Here is an 18,686-nt window from a genome sequence, read left to right as displayed (position 1 = left end):
TATTTCAACTAAAAATGTCACTATACAATGGTGCATGAAGTCAAGACATAAAATCAGGGCAAATACAAAATATTCCATCCTTTGAGAAAGGGAGCGAAAATATAATGTGCTTTGTCTATTGCATTTTTATGTATTAGATCCTTAAGTATTTTATTCACCACACCCAACTGAATGGTTCACAAATGTTTCAAAGAGGAAAGGATTACTTCTCTTTAATAATGAGGAGTTCAACTGCTCTCAAAGCAAATACCGGACAGTAATCACCATGCAGGACAAAGTTGATTATCCATATTTAGATTACTCATTCGTTAGCTTGCCAAAGGTTCTAGATCTGTTACCACATTTTTTTATATAATATCCGCATGTGAAAGTGAAAGTGGCTCAGTGGTGCCTGACTCTGTGACCCCATGGACTATACAGCCCATGGCATTCTCTAGGCCAGAATACTGGAGTGGTAGCTTGTGCCTTCTCCAGGGAATCTTCCGGACCCAGGAATGAAACTGGAGTCTCCTGCATTCAGAAAAATCATGTCCCTTGAATTTCTAGTTTACTGTATAGGACCATGGCAATGTGATTCCATAAAATTGTTTAGTTTCCTTTACGTTTCTCTTGTTTGATATAGATAGCAGCCTTTGGTTCTATCACTAGCATTGCAAGTAAAAAGAAAAAAAATAATTAGAGCTCCAATAGTATTTTTACTGTTAACAATAAGTATAGCATAATGTGCGACCTAGCAACAGCTAGTGAGCCTAGGACTGTCTGGAACATTCTTGGATCCTGCGAGAAAACACCCTGTGTGCACCCCTTGATACCGGGCCTAGAGACCAAAATGTACATGAAAGGAAATAGTGGAGCTGACCAGAGTAATGCGCCCAAACATGTCTGACACAGTGCCGCAGCCTGCTCCTTCATGGGCAATGCCACTATAACCTAGGAATGTCATTACATGGTTCACAGATGACATGCGAGATGCTCAGCCCTGACTCTGAGTTTCGGTCCTCTGAGTAGATCTGGACGTCTCCCATTGTAGAAGCTAACCCGTTCCTTCCAAATACATGCTTGCAAACACACACCAGTTGGCTGCCTCTCCTTCCACAAGGGAGGCTTCATTTACACGCATTCTGTGAACTTCGCTTTCCAGCTGATGGACAAAACACTTATTGTAAGTATTTTCTCAGGGGCTGTTTCCCCGGGGCTGGGGCTGAGGTAAGAGACCCAAACTCATAGGGAAAGGCAAAACCACATCCACATGTCTTTGCTCTGTAGGTGAGCTCTAGTGTACATAAGCCTGTACATAAGCGAACACAGACACTCTGTGTGCGTGTTGCTGCATACCCAAAATAGGGCCACAAGGAGCCTCATGCTCTCCATGCAGCGCAGAAGCTGTGCAGCCACGCAGCAGCTGAAGAATCCAACCAATTGCTCTTTTCTTACCTCTGACAGAGCTCGCATTGCCGTAGCCCTTGGCAGTTTGGAAACACTGGACCCTAACCCCTCTCAAAGTAGGCCTGGGTTCTAGTTCGAATAGAAAGTCAATAGCGGAGCTGAGGACAGGAACGAGGCAGTCATTTATCACACGCTCCCGCAGCCTGCTACTACAGGGACACTAACGCTAGAAGCTAGGAATGTCTTTGCAAGGAGCCCAAAGGACAGGGGAGAACCTCGACCCTGACTCTAGTATTTCAGTCCCCTGAGCAGATCTGAGGTTCTCCCGCTGTAGAAGCTAACCCATTCCTTCCAAATACAGGCTTCCTAACACAGGGCCAGTTGGCTGCTTGCTCTTCCACGAAGCAGGCTTCCTTAACTTGCAAACTGCGAATTCCGCTTAACAGCCTGGAGGAAAATCGCTTCTTGGAAGATTTTTTTTCAGAGGCTGTATCCCCGGAGCTGGGGCCAAGCTAGGGGTCCCATACTGACAAGGGAAGGCAAAACCACATCCAATGTCTTTGCTCTGGAGGACAGCTTTGGTGAGCCTAAGTCTTTCAGGAATATTTCTGGCTCCAACAGAGTCAAATTCTGAGTGTGAAGCTGCACAGCCAAAATAGGGGAACAGAGAGCCTGATTCTCTCTGTGTAGCTTTGAAACTGTCATTCAAACAACAGCTTGAGAATCCATACAATGCTCTCCCTTACCGCTAAGAGAATTCTCATTGCTGTCGTCCTTGACAGTTTGTAGAAATCCGCACCCTAACCCTTCTCCGAGTAGTCCTGGGTCCTAGCTCGGAACAACAGGCAATGGCGGAGCTGAGGCCAGTAAGGCACAAGTGAGGTCTCACACACTCTTGCAGCCTGATCGTCCAGGAGCAGTAAGGCCTCTTTTTCCCTGTAGGAGGCTCGCTTGCCTTGCCTCCTGTGAACTGCGTTTCCCAGCCTGGGCGAAAAGCTGTTCCTGGAGATCTTTTCTCAGGGGCTGTTTCCCTGGAGCTGGGTCGGACCTCAGGGGCCCAACTCACAGGGGAAGGCAAAACCACATGGACAGGTCTGTGCTCTGTAGGAGAGCTCTAGTGAACCTCATCTCTCAGGAACATTCTTGGCTTCTACAGAGACACCTCTGTGCATGAAGCTACACACCCAACATAGTGGCAAAGGGAGTCTGATTCTCTCCGTGGGGTGCTGATGCTTTGTGGCAAAGCACCTGCTAAGAATCCATCCGCATAGGCTTCCCTCACCTTGACAGAGGTCTCATTGCTGTAGTCCTTGGCAGTTTGGAAAGAAGCAGACCCTTACCTTTCACCAAGTAGGCCCTTGTCCTAGTTTGAATGGAAAGGCAATAGCTGAGCTGAGGCCAGTAAGGCGCCAGTCAAGTCTGACATATTCCCGATGCCTGCTCCTTCAAGGAAAATAACGCTAGAATCTGGGAATGTCTTTGCAAGGCTGGCAAAGGGCAGTCAGGAACCTCGACCCTGCCTCTGGAATTTCTATCTTCTCAGCACATCTGGAGGTCTCGGTCAGGAGAAACTAACCCATTCCTTGCAAATATAGGCTTCCAAACACAGGCCGGTTGGCTGTCTCTTCTTGCCGAAGGAAGCTTGCTTATCCCACCTCCTGCGAACTCCGCTTCCCAGCCTGGGGGATAAGAGGTTCTTGGAGATCTTTTCCCAGAGGCTGTTTCCACGGAGCAGGGGCCGATCCCGGAGACCCACACGCACAGGGGAAGGGAAAACCGCATGGACAAGTCTTTGCTCTCTAGGAGTGCTCTAGTGAACCTCAGTCTATGGGAATGTTCTTGGCTCCAACGGGGACATCTCTGTGTGGGAAGCTGCATAGCCAACATAGAGACACAGAGACCTGATTCTCTCTGTGCAGCTTTGACGCTGTCGTTCAAACAACAAATTGAAAATCCATAGAATGCTCTCCCTTACCACTGAGAGAGTTATCATTGCTGTAGCCCTTGGCAGGTTCTGGAAATCGGCACACAAACACTTCTCCAAGTAGGCCTGGGTTCAAGTTCAGATGAACATGCAATGGCGGAGCTGAGGCCAGTAAGGCACCAGTCAGGTGTCACACACTCTGGCAGCCTGCTCCTCCAGGGACAGTAAGGCCTCTATTTCCCTACAGGAGGCTCGCTTGCCTTACTTCCTGTGAACAGCATTTCCCAGCCTGGGCAGAAAGCTGATCCTGGAGATGTTTTCTCAGGGGCTGTTTCCCCGGAGTTGGGGCGGACCTCGGGGACCCAACTCACAGGGGAAGGCAAAACCAAATGGACAGGTCTATGCTCTGTAGGAGATCTCTAGCGAACCTCCTCTCTCAGGAACATTCTTGGCTCCTATCGAGACACCTCTGTGTGTGTAGCTACACACCCAACATAGGGGCAAATGGAGCCAGATTCTTTCCTTGGGGTGCTGATGCTTTGTGGCAAAGCACCTGCTTGAGAATCCATCCACTTAGGCTTCCCTTGCCTTCACAGAGGTCTCATTGCTGTGGCCCTTGGCAGTTTGGAAAGAAGAGGACCCTTACCCTTCATAAAGTGGGCCCTTGTCCTAGTTTGAAAGGAAACGCAAGAGCTGAGCTGAGGCCAATAAGGCGCCAGTCAAGTCTGATATATTCCCGAAGCCTGCTCCTTCATGGAAAATAACGCTGGAATCTAGGAATGTCTCTGCAAGGCTGGCAAAGGGAAGTCAGGAGCCTGCACCCTGCCTCTGGAATTACCGATTTCTGAGCAGATCTGGAGGTCTCCTTTAGGAGACTCTAACTCATTCCTTCCATATTGAGACTTCCAAAAACAGGCCGGTAGGCTGCCACTTCGTGCCCGAAGGAGGCTTGCTTTTCCTGCCTCCTATGAACCCAGCTTCCCAGGCTCTGGGAAAAGCGGATCTTGAAGATCTTTTCTCAGGGGTTGTTTCCACGGAGCTGGGGCTAAGCCCGGAGACCCAATCGCACAGGGGAAGAAAAACTACATGGACAAGTCTTTGCTCTCTAGGAGAGCTCTAGTGAACCTCAGTCTGTCAGGAACATTCTTGATTCATATGGAGACACCCCTGTGTGCGAAGCTGCGTACCCAACATGGGGGCACAGAGAGCCTGATTCTCTCTGTGTAGCTTTAAAGCTGTCGTTCAAAAAACACCTTGAAAATCCATACAATGCTCTTCCTTACCCGTGACAGAGTTCTCATTCCTGTAGCCCTTGGCAGTTTTTAGAAATCTGCACCCAAACCCTTCTCCTAGTAGTCCTGGGTCCTAGTTCGGAGGAACATGCAATGGCGAAGCTGAGGCCATAAGGCACCAGTCAGGTGTCACACACTCTGGCAGCCTGATCGTCCAGGGACAGTAAGGCCTCTTTTTCCCTGCAGGAGGCTCACTTGACTTGCCTCCTGTGAGCTGCGTTTCCCAACCTGGGGGAAAAGTGGTCCCTGGAGATCTTTTCTCAGGGGCTCCTTCCCCGGAGCTGGGGAGGACCACGAGGACCCAACTCACAGGGGAAGGCAAAACCACATGGACAGGTCTATGCTCTGTAGGAGAGCTCTAGTGAACCTCATCTCTCAGGAACATTCTGGGCTCCTATAGAGACACCTCTGTGTGTAAAGCTACACACCCAACATAGGGGCAAATGGAGCCTGATTCTCTCCCTGAGGTGCTGAGGCTTTGTGGCAAAGCACCTGCTTGAGAATCCGTCCACCTAGGCTTCCCTCGCCTTGACAGAGGTCTCATTGCTGTAGCCCTTGGCAGTTTGGAAAGAAGAAGACCCTTACCCTTCATAAAGTAGGCTTTTGTCCTAGTTTGAATGGAAAGGTAATAGCTGAGCTGAGGCCAATAAGGCGCCTGTCAAGTCTGACATACTCCCGTAGCCTGCACCTTCATGGAAAATAACTCTACAATCTGGGAATGTCTTTGCAAGGCTGGCAAAGGGCAGTCAGGAACCAGCACCCTGCCTCTGGAATTACTGACTTCTGACCAGATCTGGAGGTCTCCTTTAGGAGAAGCTAACCCATTCCTTCCAAATAGAGGCTTCCAAACACAGGCTAGTTGGCTGCCTCTACTTGCCCGAAGGAGGCTTGCTTGTTCCGCTTCCTGTGAACTCTGCTTCCCGCCTGTGGGAAAAGTGGTTCTTGGAGATCTTTTTTCAGGGGCTATTTCAACTGAGTTGGAGCCGAGCCTGGAGACCCACACGCACAGAGGAAGGCAAAACCACATGGACAAGTCTTTGCTCTGTAGGAGAACTCTAGTTAACCTCAGTATGTGAGGAAAGTCTTGGATTCTAAGGGGATACCTCTGTGTGTGAAGCTGCGTACCCAACAAGGGGGCACACAGAGCCTGATTCTCTCTTTGCAGCTTTGAAGCTGTCGTTCAAACAACAGCTTGAGAATCCATACAATGCTCTCCCTTACCTCTGAGAGAGTTCTCATTGCTGTAGCCCTTGGCAGTTTTTACAAATCCGCACCCAAACCCTTCTCCAAGTAGGCCTGGGTCCTGGTTTGGATGGCCATGCAATGGCGGAGCTGAGGCAAATAAGGCACCAGTCAGGTGTCACACACTCTGGCAGCCTGCTCCTCCAGGGACAGTAAGGCCTCTTTTTCCTTGCAGGAGGCTCGCTTGCCTTGCCTCCTGTGAACTGCGTTTCCCAGCCTGGGCGAAAAGCGGTTCCTGGAGATCTTTTCTCGGGGGCTCTATCCCCAGAGCTGGGGTGGACCTCGGGGACCCATCTCACAGGGGAAGGCAAAACCACATGGACAGGTCTATGCTCTGTAGGAGACGTTAGTGAGTCCCATCTCTTAGGAACATTCCTGGCTCGTACAGAGACACCTCTGTGTGTAAAGCTACACACCGAACATAGGGGCACAGGGAGCCTGATTCTCTCCGTGGGGTGCTGATGCTTTGTGGCAAAGCACCTGTTTGAGAAGCCATCCGCTTACGCTTCCCTCGCCTTGACAGAGGTCTCATTGCTGTGTCTCTTGGCAGTTTGGAAAGCAGCAGACCCTTACCCTTTACCAAGTAAGCCCTGATCCTAGTTTGAAAGGAAAGGCAATAGCTGAGCTGAGGCCAGTAAGGCACCCGTCAACTCTGACATATTCCCGATGCCTGCTCCTTCATGGAAAATAACGCTAGAATCTAGGAATGTCTTTGCAAGGCTGGCAAAGGGCAGTCAGGAACCTCGACCCTGCCTCTGGAATATCTATCTTCTGAGCAGATCTGGAGGTCTCGTTCTGGAGAAGCTAACCCATTCCTTGCAAATATAGGCTTCCAAACACAGGCCGGTTGGCTGCCTCTTCTTGCCCGAAGGAGGCTTGCTTTTCCTGCCTCCTATGATCCCTGGTTCCCAGCATGGGGGAAAAGCAGATCTTGGAGATCTTTGCTCAGGGGTTGTTTCCACGGAGCTGGGGTTGTGCCCGGAGACCCACACGTACAGGGGAAGGCAAAACCACATGAACAAGTCTTTGCTCTCTAAGAGAGCTCTAGTGAACCTCAGTCTTTGACGAACGTTCTTGGCTCCTATGGGCACACCTCTGTGTGTGAAACTGCGTACCCAACATGGCGGCAGAGAGCCTGATTCTCTCTGTGCAGGTTTAATGCTGTCGTTCAGAAAACAGCTTGAGAATCCATACAATTCTCGCTCTTACCTCTGAGAGAGTTCTCATTGCAGTAGCCCTTGGCAGTTTGTAGAAATCTGCACCTAAACCCTTCTCCAAGTAGGCCTGAGTCCCAGTTCGGAGGAACAAGCAATGGCGGAGCTGAGACCAGTATGGCACCAGTCAGTTTTCACACACTCTGGCAGCCTGCTCCTCCAGGGACAGTAAGGCTTCTTTTTCTCTGCAGGAGGCTCACTTGCCTTACTTCCTGTGAACAGCTTTTCCCAGCCTGGGCGAAAAGCTGTTCCTGGAGATCTTTCCTGAGGGGCTGTTTTCCCGGAGCTGGGGCGGACCTCGGGGACCCAACTCACAGGGGAAGGCGAAACCACATGGATAGGTGAACACTCTGTAGGAGAGCTCTTGTGAACCTCATCTCTCAGGAACATTCTTGGCTCCTGTAGAGACACCACTGTGTGTGAAGCTACACACCCCCACATAGGGGCAAATGGAGCCTGATTCTCTCCGTGGGGTGCTGATGCTTGGTGGCAAAGAACCTTCTTGAGAATCCATCCGCTTACACTTCCCTCGCATTTACGGAGGTCTCATTGCTGTAGCCCTCGGCAGTTTGGAAAGAAGAAGACCCTTACCCTTCATAAAATAGGGCCTTGTCCTAGTTTGAATGGAAAGGCAATAGCTGAGCTGAGGCCAATAAGGCGCCAGTCAAGTCTGACATATTCCTGAAGCCTGCTTCTTCAGGAAGATAACGGTAGAATCTAGGAATGTCTTTGAAAGTCTGGCAAAGGGCAGTCAGGACCCTGCACACTGCCTCTGGAATTACCGACTTCTGAGCAGATCTGGAGGTCTCCTTTGGGAGAAGCTAACCCATTCTTCCAAATAGGGGCTTCCAAACGCAGGCCGCTTGGCTGCCTCTTGCTGTCTGAAGGAGACCTGCTTTTCCCGCCTCCTATGAACCCCACATCCCAGCCTCTGGGAAAAGCGGATCTTGAAGATCTTTTCTCAGGGTTTGTTTCCACGGAGCTGGGGCCGAGCCTGGAGCCCCAAACGCACAGGGGAAGAAAAACCACATGGACAAGTCTTTGCTCTCTAGGAGAGCTCTAGTGAACCTCACTCTGTCAGGAACGTTCTTGTTTCCTATGGAGACACCCCTGTCTGTGAAGCTGTGTACCGAACATGGAGACACAGAGTCTGATTCTATCTATGCAGCTTTGAAGCTGTCGTTCAAACAACAGCTTGAAAATCCATACAATGCCCTTCCTTACCCGTGACACAGTTCTCATTGCTATACCCCTTGGCAGTATTTAGAAATCCATACACAAACCCTTCTCCTAGTAGGCCTGGGTCCTAGTTCGGAGGAACATGCAATGGCGGAGCTGAGGTCAGTAAGGCACCAGTCAGGTCTCACACACTCTTGCAGCCTGATCGTCCAGGGACAGTAAGGCCTGTTGTGCCCTGCAGGAGGCTCTCTTGTATTACCTCCTGTGAACTGCGTTTGCCAGCCTGGGGGAATAGCGGTCCCTGGAGATCTTTTCTCAGGGGCTCCTTTCCCTGAGCTGGGGCGGACCTCGGGGACCCAACTCACAGGGCAAGGCAAAACCATATGGACAGGTCTATGCTCTGTAGCAAACCTCTAGTGAACCTCATCTCTCAGGAACATTCTTGGCTCCTATAGAGACACCTCTGTGTGTGAAGCTGCGTAACTAACATAGGGGCACAGAGAGCCTGATTCTCTCTCTTCATTTTGGCGCTGTCATTCAGAAAACAGCTTGAGAATCCACATAATGCTCTCCCTTACCGCTGAGAGAATTCTCACTGCTATAGCCCTTGGCACTTTGTAGAAATCCGCACCCAAACGCTTCTCCAAGTAGGCCTGGGTCCTAGCTCGGATGAACAGGCAATGGCGGAGCTGAGGCCAGTAAGGCAGCAGTCAGGTTTCACACACTCTGGCAGCCTGCTCCTCCAGGGACTGTAAGGCCTCTTTTTCTCTGCAGGAGATTCGCTTGCCTTACTTCCTGTGAACAGCGTTTCCCAGCCTCAGCGAAGCGGTTCCTGGAGATCTTTTCTCAGGCACAGTTTCCCCGGATGTGTGGCGGACCTCGGGGACCCAACTCACAGGGGAAGGCAAAACCACATGGACAGGTCTATGCTCTGTAGGAGAGGTTTAGTGAACCTAATCTCTCAGGAACATTCTTGGCTCCTATAGAGACAACTCTGTGTGTGAAGCTACACTCCCAACATTGGGGCACAGGGAGCTTGATTCTCTCCGTGGGGTGCTGATGCTTTGTGGCAAAGCACCTGCTTGAGAATCCATCCTCTTAGGCTTCCCTCGCCTTGATAGAGGTCTCATTGCTGTAGCCCTTGGCAGTTGGCAAAGAAGAAGACCCTTACCCTTCATAAAGTAGGCCCTTGTCCTAGTTTGAATGGAAAGGAAATAGCTGAGCTGAGGCCAATAAGGAGCCAGTCCCGTCTGACACATTCCCGAAGCCTGCTCCTTCATGGAAAATAACTCTAGAACCTAGGAATGTCTTTGCAAGGCTAGCAAAGGGCAATCAGGAACCAGCACCCTGCCTCTGGAATTACCGACTTCTGAGCAGATCTGGAGGTCTCCTTTAGGAGAAGCTAACCCATTCCTTCCAAATAGAGGCTTCAAATCACAGGCAGGTTGGCTGCCTTTCGTTCCCGATGGAGGCGTGCTTTTCTCTCCTCCTACGAACCCCAGTTCCCAGACACTGGGAAAAGCAGATCTTGAAGATATTTTCTCAGGGGTTGTTTCCACGGAGCTGGGGGCGAGCCCGGAGACCCAAACGCACAGGAGAAGGCAAGACCACATGGACAAGTCTTTGCTCTTTAGTATAGCTCTAGTGAACCTCACTCTGTCAGGAACTTTCTTGATTCCTACGGAGACACACCTGTGTGTGAAGCTGCATGCCCAACATAGGGGCACAGAGAGCCTGATTCCCCCTGTGCAGCGCTGAGTCTGGGCAGCTAAGCAACAGCTGGGAATGCAGCCTGGGGCGCTTCCCTTCCCTCTGACAGAGCTCTCCTTCGGGACCTAAGCCCTCTGCAAGGAGGCATGGATCATAGGTGCAAAGGGAAGGGAAGAGCGGAGCTGAGGCCAGTGAGGCGCCCGCCAGTCACGTCTCCCCCACTTCCGCAGTCTGTTCCTTCCCCTGCGCGAAAGCTAGAAGCTGGGAAGGGCTTGGCGAGGCTCGCTCAGGCAGAGCAGCATCTCGACAGGGGCTCTGTCCTGGGCACAGATCTGCAGCTCCGCCGGTGTGAAGCTCATTCGGTCCTTTCCAATACAGGCTTGCAAGAACCCGCCAACGGCCTAACTCATCTCTCTCGCGTGCTGGGACTGGGCATCCAGGCCTGGGCACAAAGCACTGCCTGGAGCTCTTTGCTAAGGGGCTGGTTCCCCTACGCTGGGGCTGTGCTAGGGAGCCCAAACGCACAAGTCAAGGCCCCAAAACACATCCACACGTCTCTGCTCTGCAACAGAGCTCCAGGGAAGCCCAGTCTGGCAGGCGCTTTCTGGGCACAAACGGAGGAACACTCTGGCTGTGGAGCTCCCTCCCCAAGACTGGGGCACTAGGACCCTGATTCCCTCCGTTTAGCGCTGAGTCTGGGTTGCCTAGCAACAGCTTGGGAACGCAGCCTGGGGCACTTCCCTTCCCTCCGACAGAGCTCTCCTTGCGGTAGGCCTTGGTAGTTTGCATACAATAGGGCAATAAGCCCTCTGCAAGTTGGCCTGGCTCCTAGGTCCAAAGGGCAGGCCAGAGCGCAGCTGAGGCTGTCAGGCTCCAGACACATCTCCCACACTCCTACATCCTGCTCCTATCCGGGCGTGAACGCTAGAAATTGGTAAGGTACCGGGAGCGTGGCAGGGGCGGGGCGAAACAGGGCGGCGTGGGGCGGGTTTCCGGTCGGGAGGGGGTGGGAAGCGGTCCCAGTTGTGCTCTCCGGGGTCCCCACTGCGGCTGGAAATGTACCGGGAGCGAGGCAGGGGCGGGGCGAAACCGGGCGGCGCGGGGCCGTTTTCCGGTCGGGAGGGGGTGGGAAGCAGTCCCAGTAGTGCTCTCGGAAGTGGCCACTGCGGCTGGAAACGCGCCGGGACCGCACCGGGGCGGGGTAAACTCCGGCTGCGCGGGTGGAGATTACGATGGCTGTAGGTGGGGGTCGGTCCCAGTTGTGCTCCCGGGGGTCGCCACTGCGGCTAGGAACGCGCCGGGAGCGCGGCAGGGGCGGGGCGAACCCTGGCGCGAGGGGAGGGGGTCCGGTTGTGGCGGGATTGGCTCTTGGCGGGGATAGGGAGGGCTTCCCAGTTGTGCTCTCAGGGGTCTCCACTGAGGCTGGGAACACCCATTTCGTCCGCTCCTGGGTCCCCAAGGATCGCCATCCCGTGGGTGCAGCGCAGGGCTGCGGACCACTGGTAAGGGCACTGGGACTGCGTGGAGCAGGGAACCACGTATTCCGCCGTCTGTTGGTACATTCTCGGAGCTCCCCAACCTGGCGGTCGCAGAAAGGCCTCGCCTTTGGGGTCAAGGCCTTTACCGCTCCACCCCTCTGCTGAAAAATCTCCGAGTCTGCGCGGGTTTCCCAAGCAGCCTAGGGTCCGCTGGAAGTCCAAGGGACAGAACCCTGAATCTTGGCTGGCTGGCCCAGCCCTGCTTCTGGCACTTTGTAGGCCAGCGGGCCCTGGAGCACCTGCTGGGATGGGAAAGGGAAGGGTCCACGAATTGCACCCTAGAAACTTAGTAGGGTGCATGGATTTCAAACCCTGGTGGCCGCCCAGGCAGCAAAGAAGGGGGGAGGGTACCTTGCTGCACTTTCATGTCAGAATCTGTGGCTGTCCTGCTGCGTGGGCCTTTTCATGGGGACCCTGTGGAAGAAAAGTTTGGTGTTTTGGAACTGAATAATTAGAACGTGTAAAAAGTTTAAATTATGTGGTGGTGTAATTAAAACAAAACCAAGCTACAAGTGTTTTTCAAATGGAGTTCCTAATATTGAAGGCCTTTTTCCTTCCACTGTGGCATTTATCAAGAAGTGTGCGGGATATTTTTTTTTTTTTAAGAAAAGTGTTTGAAGTGAGGGAAACAGGAAACCCAGAGGTGCCCCTGTAGTTTGGGGAAGGCCTAAGGAGGTCACTTGGAAATGCTGCTTGCTGTGGGGTGGGGCAGATTGGCTGTGCAGGCTTGTCCTTTGCATGCATGTTCTTGTGTGTGGAAACCCAGCTCGAGCCATCTCCTGATGTGTAAGCATTTCGCAGACAAACCTTGAGCTAAGCAATGCTTTTTTTTTCCTGAGGAAATGTTTGTCTTAAGTGATATAAATATCCTATGTATTTCCGCTAGACTCTGGCTTCAGGTCGGTCCCCCCAAAAGGCTCAGAAGCAACTTGAAAAAAACAGTATGTTTTCCTCCTAGCTTGTTCTCCTTATCTATATTAAGGAAATGATATATTTGCCTTGAATACTGCCTTTCTTCAAGATTCAGGTCTATCAAATTTTGGCCCGGGATGACTCACCTGCTGCCAATGTTATCTCAAGGCATATCGTGGGGGAGGGGCCTGCTGCAATTACCTGAGACAGTGCCTTTCTTTCCTTAGCTGACTGCTAGTGCCTGTAGAATACCTGGCTAGAACCCAGCAGGGTGTACATCCAGCCTCAAGACTAAGTCAGCAGCTTTCTCTATCTCTTTTATACTTTAATAACAATTGATGACACAAAAGCTCTGAGCGATCAAACCATATCGAATATTTATTTCAGATTGAAGATGCATTCCATGTGATTGCCATCTTAAGTCTTTCCATCATTATGGAATATCTGTCCATGTATTCAGGATAGTTTTCAGCCAGGGTGTATAATTTCCAGTGTGCCAGTCTTGTCATCATCGTTAATACATGGCAAAGTGTTGTATTCATGTTGACATTATTGAAAGGGAATTTTTTAAAATTCCTTTTCAGATTATTATCTGCTAATGTATACAGAGAAAACTGTGTAATCATTCGCTTTTATCAGTTTGGACAGCTTGATAGTTTCTTTAATTTCTTTCCTTTCTCATAGTTAAGATTTTCCAGGCACATACATGTACTACCTCACCCCTAAACTCAGTCATGTGCTCAAAGACTTCTGTCCTTATTTTTTGCAACATTGAATTCGTTTGGACTATGCTGGGTCTCTGCTGCAAGATGGAAGTCGCTAGGACCTCTGGACTGCAGTCTGCCATCTCTTACTGACCTCTTGTTGACCTCTGCAGAATCCTGCTTGGAGGGAGCTTGTTAGTTCCTTGTTGCTTACCAGGACCTCCTGTGGTAAGTGTTTTCTCTTCTCTGTTGCCTGGTAAGGGTGGATGGTCATTGGCATCCCAAAGCTAGCTAGAAGTCAATTATTTAGGCAGGCTTGTGCATAGATATGGGAGAAGGCAATGGCACCCCACTCCAGTACTCTTGCGTGGAAAATCCCACGGACAGAGGAGCCTGGTAGGCTGCAGTCCATGGGGTCGCTAAGAGTCGGACACCACTGAGCGACTTCACGTTCATTTTCACTTTCATGCATGGGAGGAGGAAATGGCAACCCACTCCAGTGTTCTTGCCTAGAGAAACCCAGGGACTGCGGGACCTGGTGGGCTGCCGTCTACGAGGTCGCACAGAGTCGGACACGCCTGAAACGAATTAGCAGCGGCTGCGGCGGCGGCAGCAGCAGCAGCAGCAGAAGCAGTGCATCGATATCAAAAGGGTTGCGAACAGTCAGGTAGGATCACATATGTCACCGTGAAACACTACTTCTCCACTTAGCCAAAGCTAACCAAAGATTTCTGTTCTAGGTCAACCTAGAAGACATCACTTAAGAGGTAAAGAAACTGAAACTCCATTAGCAAAGGCAGTTCCACATCTCAAGAAAACTTCTGCTAGGCACAGAACCCTTTTCTGGGGGTCCACTTTCGCTACAACCTCCTTATCCCATTCTGTACCCATTCCTTTGCTTCTCCCATCCTGAAACTTCCACCTGTAAGACAGAACTACTTCGTTTTCCTTCCTCAAGTGTCAATGCATTCCACATACCTTCTTATAAAAACAAGTCATACATTTCACTTCAGCAACCAAGAACTGACTTTTATATTGGCGTTCGATATAGCGCACTCCCTTCCCCCACCCCCAAGAATAGAACAAAACAAAACAAAACAATTGCTTTCTTACATTTAACATGTCAGGATGGTGCCAGACAAGATTCATGGAGAGTCAAAAATCTCTTTTGTTTCTGTGTAAAAGGGAGGTCCTTTCAGAACTTTCATTACTTTGGAAATGACCTAGCTATGAAATACACTGTCGTCACTTAGTTTAGCACAAGGATAGAAACTCGGGGAACCAAAACACCTGGAGAAACGTTTTTCAGTTCAGTTCAGTTCAGTTGCTCAGACGTGTCTGACTCTTTGGGACCCGGTGGCCTGCAGGATGCCAGGCTTCCGAGTCCCTCAGCAACTCCAGGGGCTTGCTCAAACTCATGTCCATCGAGTCAGTGAAGCCATCCAAACATCTTATCCTATGTCGTCCCCTTCTCCTCTGCCTTCAATCAAGACTATGAGAGGCAGATATTTTGGAGTATAATTATTGTTAAGGGTTTGTCTAAAAGCTCATATCACATTTACATTTTTTACTTTTGTTGTTGTCGTTTCCAGGTACTTTCTTGCTGACAGGCTTGTGAGAGATATGACAATAGAGCAATTTTTACCTCAGAGGAAACCTAGGCACTATGAACATGTTGTGCTTAATGTTGTTGACTCTTAGACATATCTATAGTGGAGGAGCAAAACCAAAAACACTAGATATTTCATATTGACTAGTTCCCAGTTCACGGGACTCGGACGTTCATTTAGGTCAATGTTTTCTTGTATTTCCAGCAGTTTGATTTGGAAGGGCTGCCTTGTCTTGAGACCATTGAAATCAGAACTCAGAACTTGAGCAATATTATCAAAAACCACAAGGCTCACACTGACACATACCTAAATCCAGAGAGACAGACAAGACATCTTCCAGTTTTCTGCCTGAGATTTAAAATATTTCTTTGAGCCGGTCTCCTGGGGAGTGGGGGATGGGGGTGGCGGTGGGGGTGGCAGCGAGGCAGGCTTGGGTAACAAGCTAATTGTTGGTCATTGCATATGCAAAGAACCAGGTTTCCCGGTTCCAAGGAAAAAAGTTTCCTTGGTAACCAACTTTGTCTGGTTCTATAGACTCTCATGGCCCTCCTAGGTCAGGTCACCTTGCCTTTCTGTAGTCCTCGTTTGATCCCTAAATCATAGACAGCTTGCATTGTCCCTGTGGGGTGGATGTATTGTCCTCGTGTTTGAACTGGCGGCAGTAGCCAGAGCCTCTCCTGGAACCTGGAGTGGGCGCGGGGCTCACCGGGAGCCCCCGGTGAAGGTGGGCAGCGTGCCGGGACAGGTGTGGGTCGAACCCTGGCGGCGCGGGTCGGGGTTCCGGTCGGGAGGGGGTGGGGGGCGGTCTCAGTTGTGCGCTCGGGGGTCCTCACTGCGGCTGGGAAGGCACCGGGAGCGCGGCAGGGGCGGGGCGAACCCGGGCGGCGCGGGGCAGGGGTCGGCTCCTGGCGGGGGTGGGGCAGGGCTTCCCAGTTGTGCTCTCGGAGGTGGCCACTGCGGCTGGAAATGCCCCGGGAGCGCACCCTGGGCGGGGTAAACCCGGGCTTCGCGGGTCGAGATTCCGATGGCTGTGGGTGGGGGTTTGGTCCCAGTTGTGCTCCCGGGGGTCTCCACTGCGGCTAGGAAGCCTCAGGGAGAGCGGCAGGGGCGGGGCGAACCCGGGCGGCGCGGGGCGGGGTCCGGTCTCGGCTGGGGTCGGCTCCTGGCGGGGGTGGGGGAGGGCTTCCCAGTTGTGCTCTCGGGGGTCGCCATTGCGGCTGGGCACGCCCATTTCGTGCGCTCCTGGGTCCCCAAGGATCGGCATCCAGTGGGCGCAGCGGAGGGGTGCGGACCACGGGTCAGGGCACTGGGACTGCGTGGAGCAGGGAACCACGTATTCCGCCCTCTGTTGGCACGTTCTCGGAGCTCCCCCACCTGGCGGTCGCAGAAAGGCCTCGCCTTTGGGGTCAAGGCCTTTACCGCTCCACCCCTCTGCTGAAAAATCTCCGAGTCTGCGCGGGTTTCCCAAGCAGCCTAGGGTCCGCTGGAAGTCCAAGGGACAGAACCCTGAATCTTGGCTGGCTGGCCCAGCCCTGCTTCTGGCACTTTGTAGGCCAGCGGGCCCTGGAGCACCTGCTGGGATGGGAAAGGGAAGGGTCCACGAATTGCACCCTAGAAACTTAGCAGGGTGCATGGATTTCAAACCCTGGTGGCCGCCCAGGCAGCAAAGAAGGGGGGAGGGCATCTTGCTGCCCTTTCATGGCCGAATCTGTGGCTGTCCTGCTGCGTGGGCCTTTTCAAGGGGACCTTGTGCAATAAAAGTTTGGTATTTTGGAACTGAATGATTAGAACTTGTAACAAGTTTAAATTATGTGGTGGTGTAATTCAACACAAAACCAAACCAAACCAAGCTCCAAGTGTTTGGCCCTGGGAGGTTTCAATATTGAAAGCCTGTTTTCCTTCCACTGTGGCATTCTATCAAGAAGTGTGCGGGATTTTTTTTTTTTTTAAAGAAAAGTGTTCGAAGTGAGGGAAACAGGAAACCCAGAGGTGCCCCTGTAGTTTGGGGAAGGCCTTAGGAGGTCACTTGGAAATGCTGCTGGCTGTGGGGGAGGGGGGCAGATGGGCTGTGCGGGCTTGTCCTTTGCATGCATGTTCTTGTGTGTGGAAACCCAACTCGGAGCCATCTCCTGATGTGTAAGCATTTCGCAGACAAACCTTGAGCTAAGCAATGCCTTTGTTCCTAAGGAAATGTTTGTCTTAAGCGATGTACATATCCTATGGATTTCCGCTGGACTCTGGCTTCAGGTGGGTTCCCCCAATAGGCTCAGAAACGACTTGAACAAAACAGTATGTTTTCCCCCTACCTTGTTCTCCTCATCTATGTTAAGGAAATGATATAGTTGCCTGGAATACTGCCTTTCTTCAAGATTCATGTCAATCAGTTTTTGGCCCCGGAGGACTCACCTGCTGCCAATGTGACCTCAAGGCATGTCGTGGGGGAGGGGCCTGGTGCCATTCCCTGAGACAGTGCCTTTCTTTCCTGAACTGACTGCTAGTGCCTGTAGAATATCTGGCTAGAGCCCAGCAGGGCGTACACCCCGCCTCAAGTCTAAGTCAGCAGCTTTCTCTATCTCTTTTATACTTTAATAACAGTTGATGGCACAAAAGCTCTGAGCGATCAACTCATATCGAATCTTCATTTCAGATTGAAGATGCATTCCATGGGATTGCCATCCTAAGTCTTTCCATCGTTATGGAATATCTGTCCATGTATTCAGGATAGTTTTCAGCCAGGGTGTATAAGTTCCAGCGTGCCGGTCTTGTCATCGTCATTACATCCATGGCAAAGTGTGGTATTCATGTTGACATTATTGAAAGGGAATTTTTTAAATTTCCTTTTCAGATTATTATCTGCTAATGTATACAGAGAAAACTGTGTAATCATTCGTTTTTATCAGTTTGGACAGCTTGATAGTTGTCTTTAATTTCTTTCCTTTCTTATACTTTAGGATTTTCCGGGCACATACATGTACTGCCTCACCCCTAATCTCAGTCATGTGTGCAAAGAACTTCTGTCCTTTTATTTGTTTATTGATTTGTTGCAACATTGAATTCGTTTGGACTATGCTGGGTCTCTGCTGCAAGATGGAAGTCGCTAGGACCTCTGGACTGCAGTCTGCCATCTCTTACTGACCTCTTGTTGACCTCTGCAGAATCCTGGTTGGTGGGAGCTTGTTAGTTCCTTGTTCCTTACCAGGACCTCCTGTGGTAAGTGTTTTCTCTTCTCTGTTGCCTGGTAAGGGTGGATGGTCATTGGCATCCCAAAGCTAGCTAGAAGTCAATTATTTAGGCAGGCTTGTGCATAGATATGGGAGAAGGCAATGGCACCCCACTCCAGTACTCTTGCGTGGAAAATCCCATGGACGGGGGAGCCTGGTAGGCTGCAGTCCATGGGGTCGCTAAGAGTCGGACACCACTGAGCGACTTCACGTTCACTTTTCACTTTCATGCATGGGAGGAGGAAATGGCCACCCCCTCCAATGTTCTTGCCTAGAGAACCCCAGGAACTTCGGGGCCTGGTGGGCTGCCGTCTACGGGGTCGCACAGAGTCGGACACGACTGAAACGACTTAGCGGCGGCGGCGGCGGCGGTGGCAGCAGCAGCAGCAGCAGAAGCAGTGCATCGATATCAAAAGGGTTGAGAACAGTCAGGTAGGATCACATATGTCACCGTGAAACACTACTTCTCCACGTAGCATAAGCTAACCAAAGATTTCTGTTCTAGGTCCACCTAGAAGAGATCACTTAAGAGGTAAAGAAACTGAAACTCCATTAGCAAAGGCAGTTCCACATCTCAAGAAAACTTGTGCTAGGCACAGAACTCTTTTCTGGGGGTCCACTTTCCCTACCATCTCCTTATCCCATTCTGTACCCATTCCTTTGCTTCTCCCATCCTGAAACTGCCACCTGTAAGACAGAACTACTTCGTTTTCCTTCCTCAAGTGCCATTGCATTCCACATACCTTCTTGTAAT

At 51.1% G+C, this 18,686-nt stretch overlaps 1 protein-coding gene across 1 annotated transcript in view; it reads left to right on the top strand.

Annotated features, from left to right (window-relative positions):
• The window catches only part of LOC129619531 (uncharacterized), a 261,602-nt gene that overhangs the window by 227,143 nt on the left and 15,773 nt on the right, over window positions 1-18,686 (top strand). The window contains exons 3-4 of the mRNA XM_055534723.1: window positions 13,275-13,329; window positions 13,615-13,768. Of these exons, the coding sequence (XP_055390698.1) occupies window positions 13,275-13,329; window positions 13,615-13,768 (209 nt within the window). The remainder of the gene's footprint in view (window positions 1-13,274; window positions 13,330-13,614; window positions 13,769-18,686) is intronic.

This window comes from Bubalus kerabau, chromosome 9 (genome assembly GCF_029407905.1).
Source record: "Bubalus kerabau isolate K-KA32 ecotype Philippines breed swamp buffalo chromosome 9, PCC_UOA_SB_1v2, whole genome shotgun sequence".
Classification (NCBI taxonomy): domain Eukaryota; kingdom Metazoa; phylum Chordata; class Mammalia; order Artiodactyla; family Bovidae; genus Bubalus; species Bubalus kerabau.
Note: the sequence above shows the minus strand (reverse complement) of the source record. Positions and strands in the feature narration are given on the sequence as shown.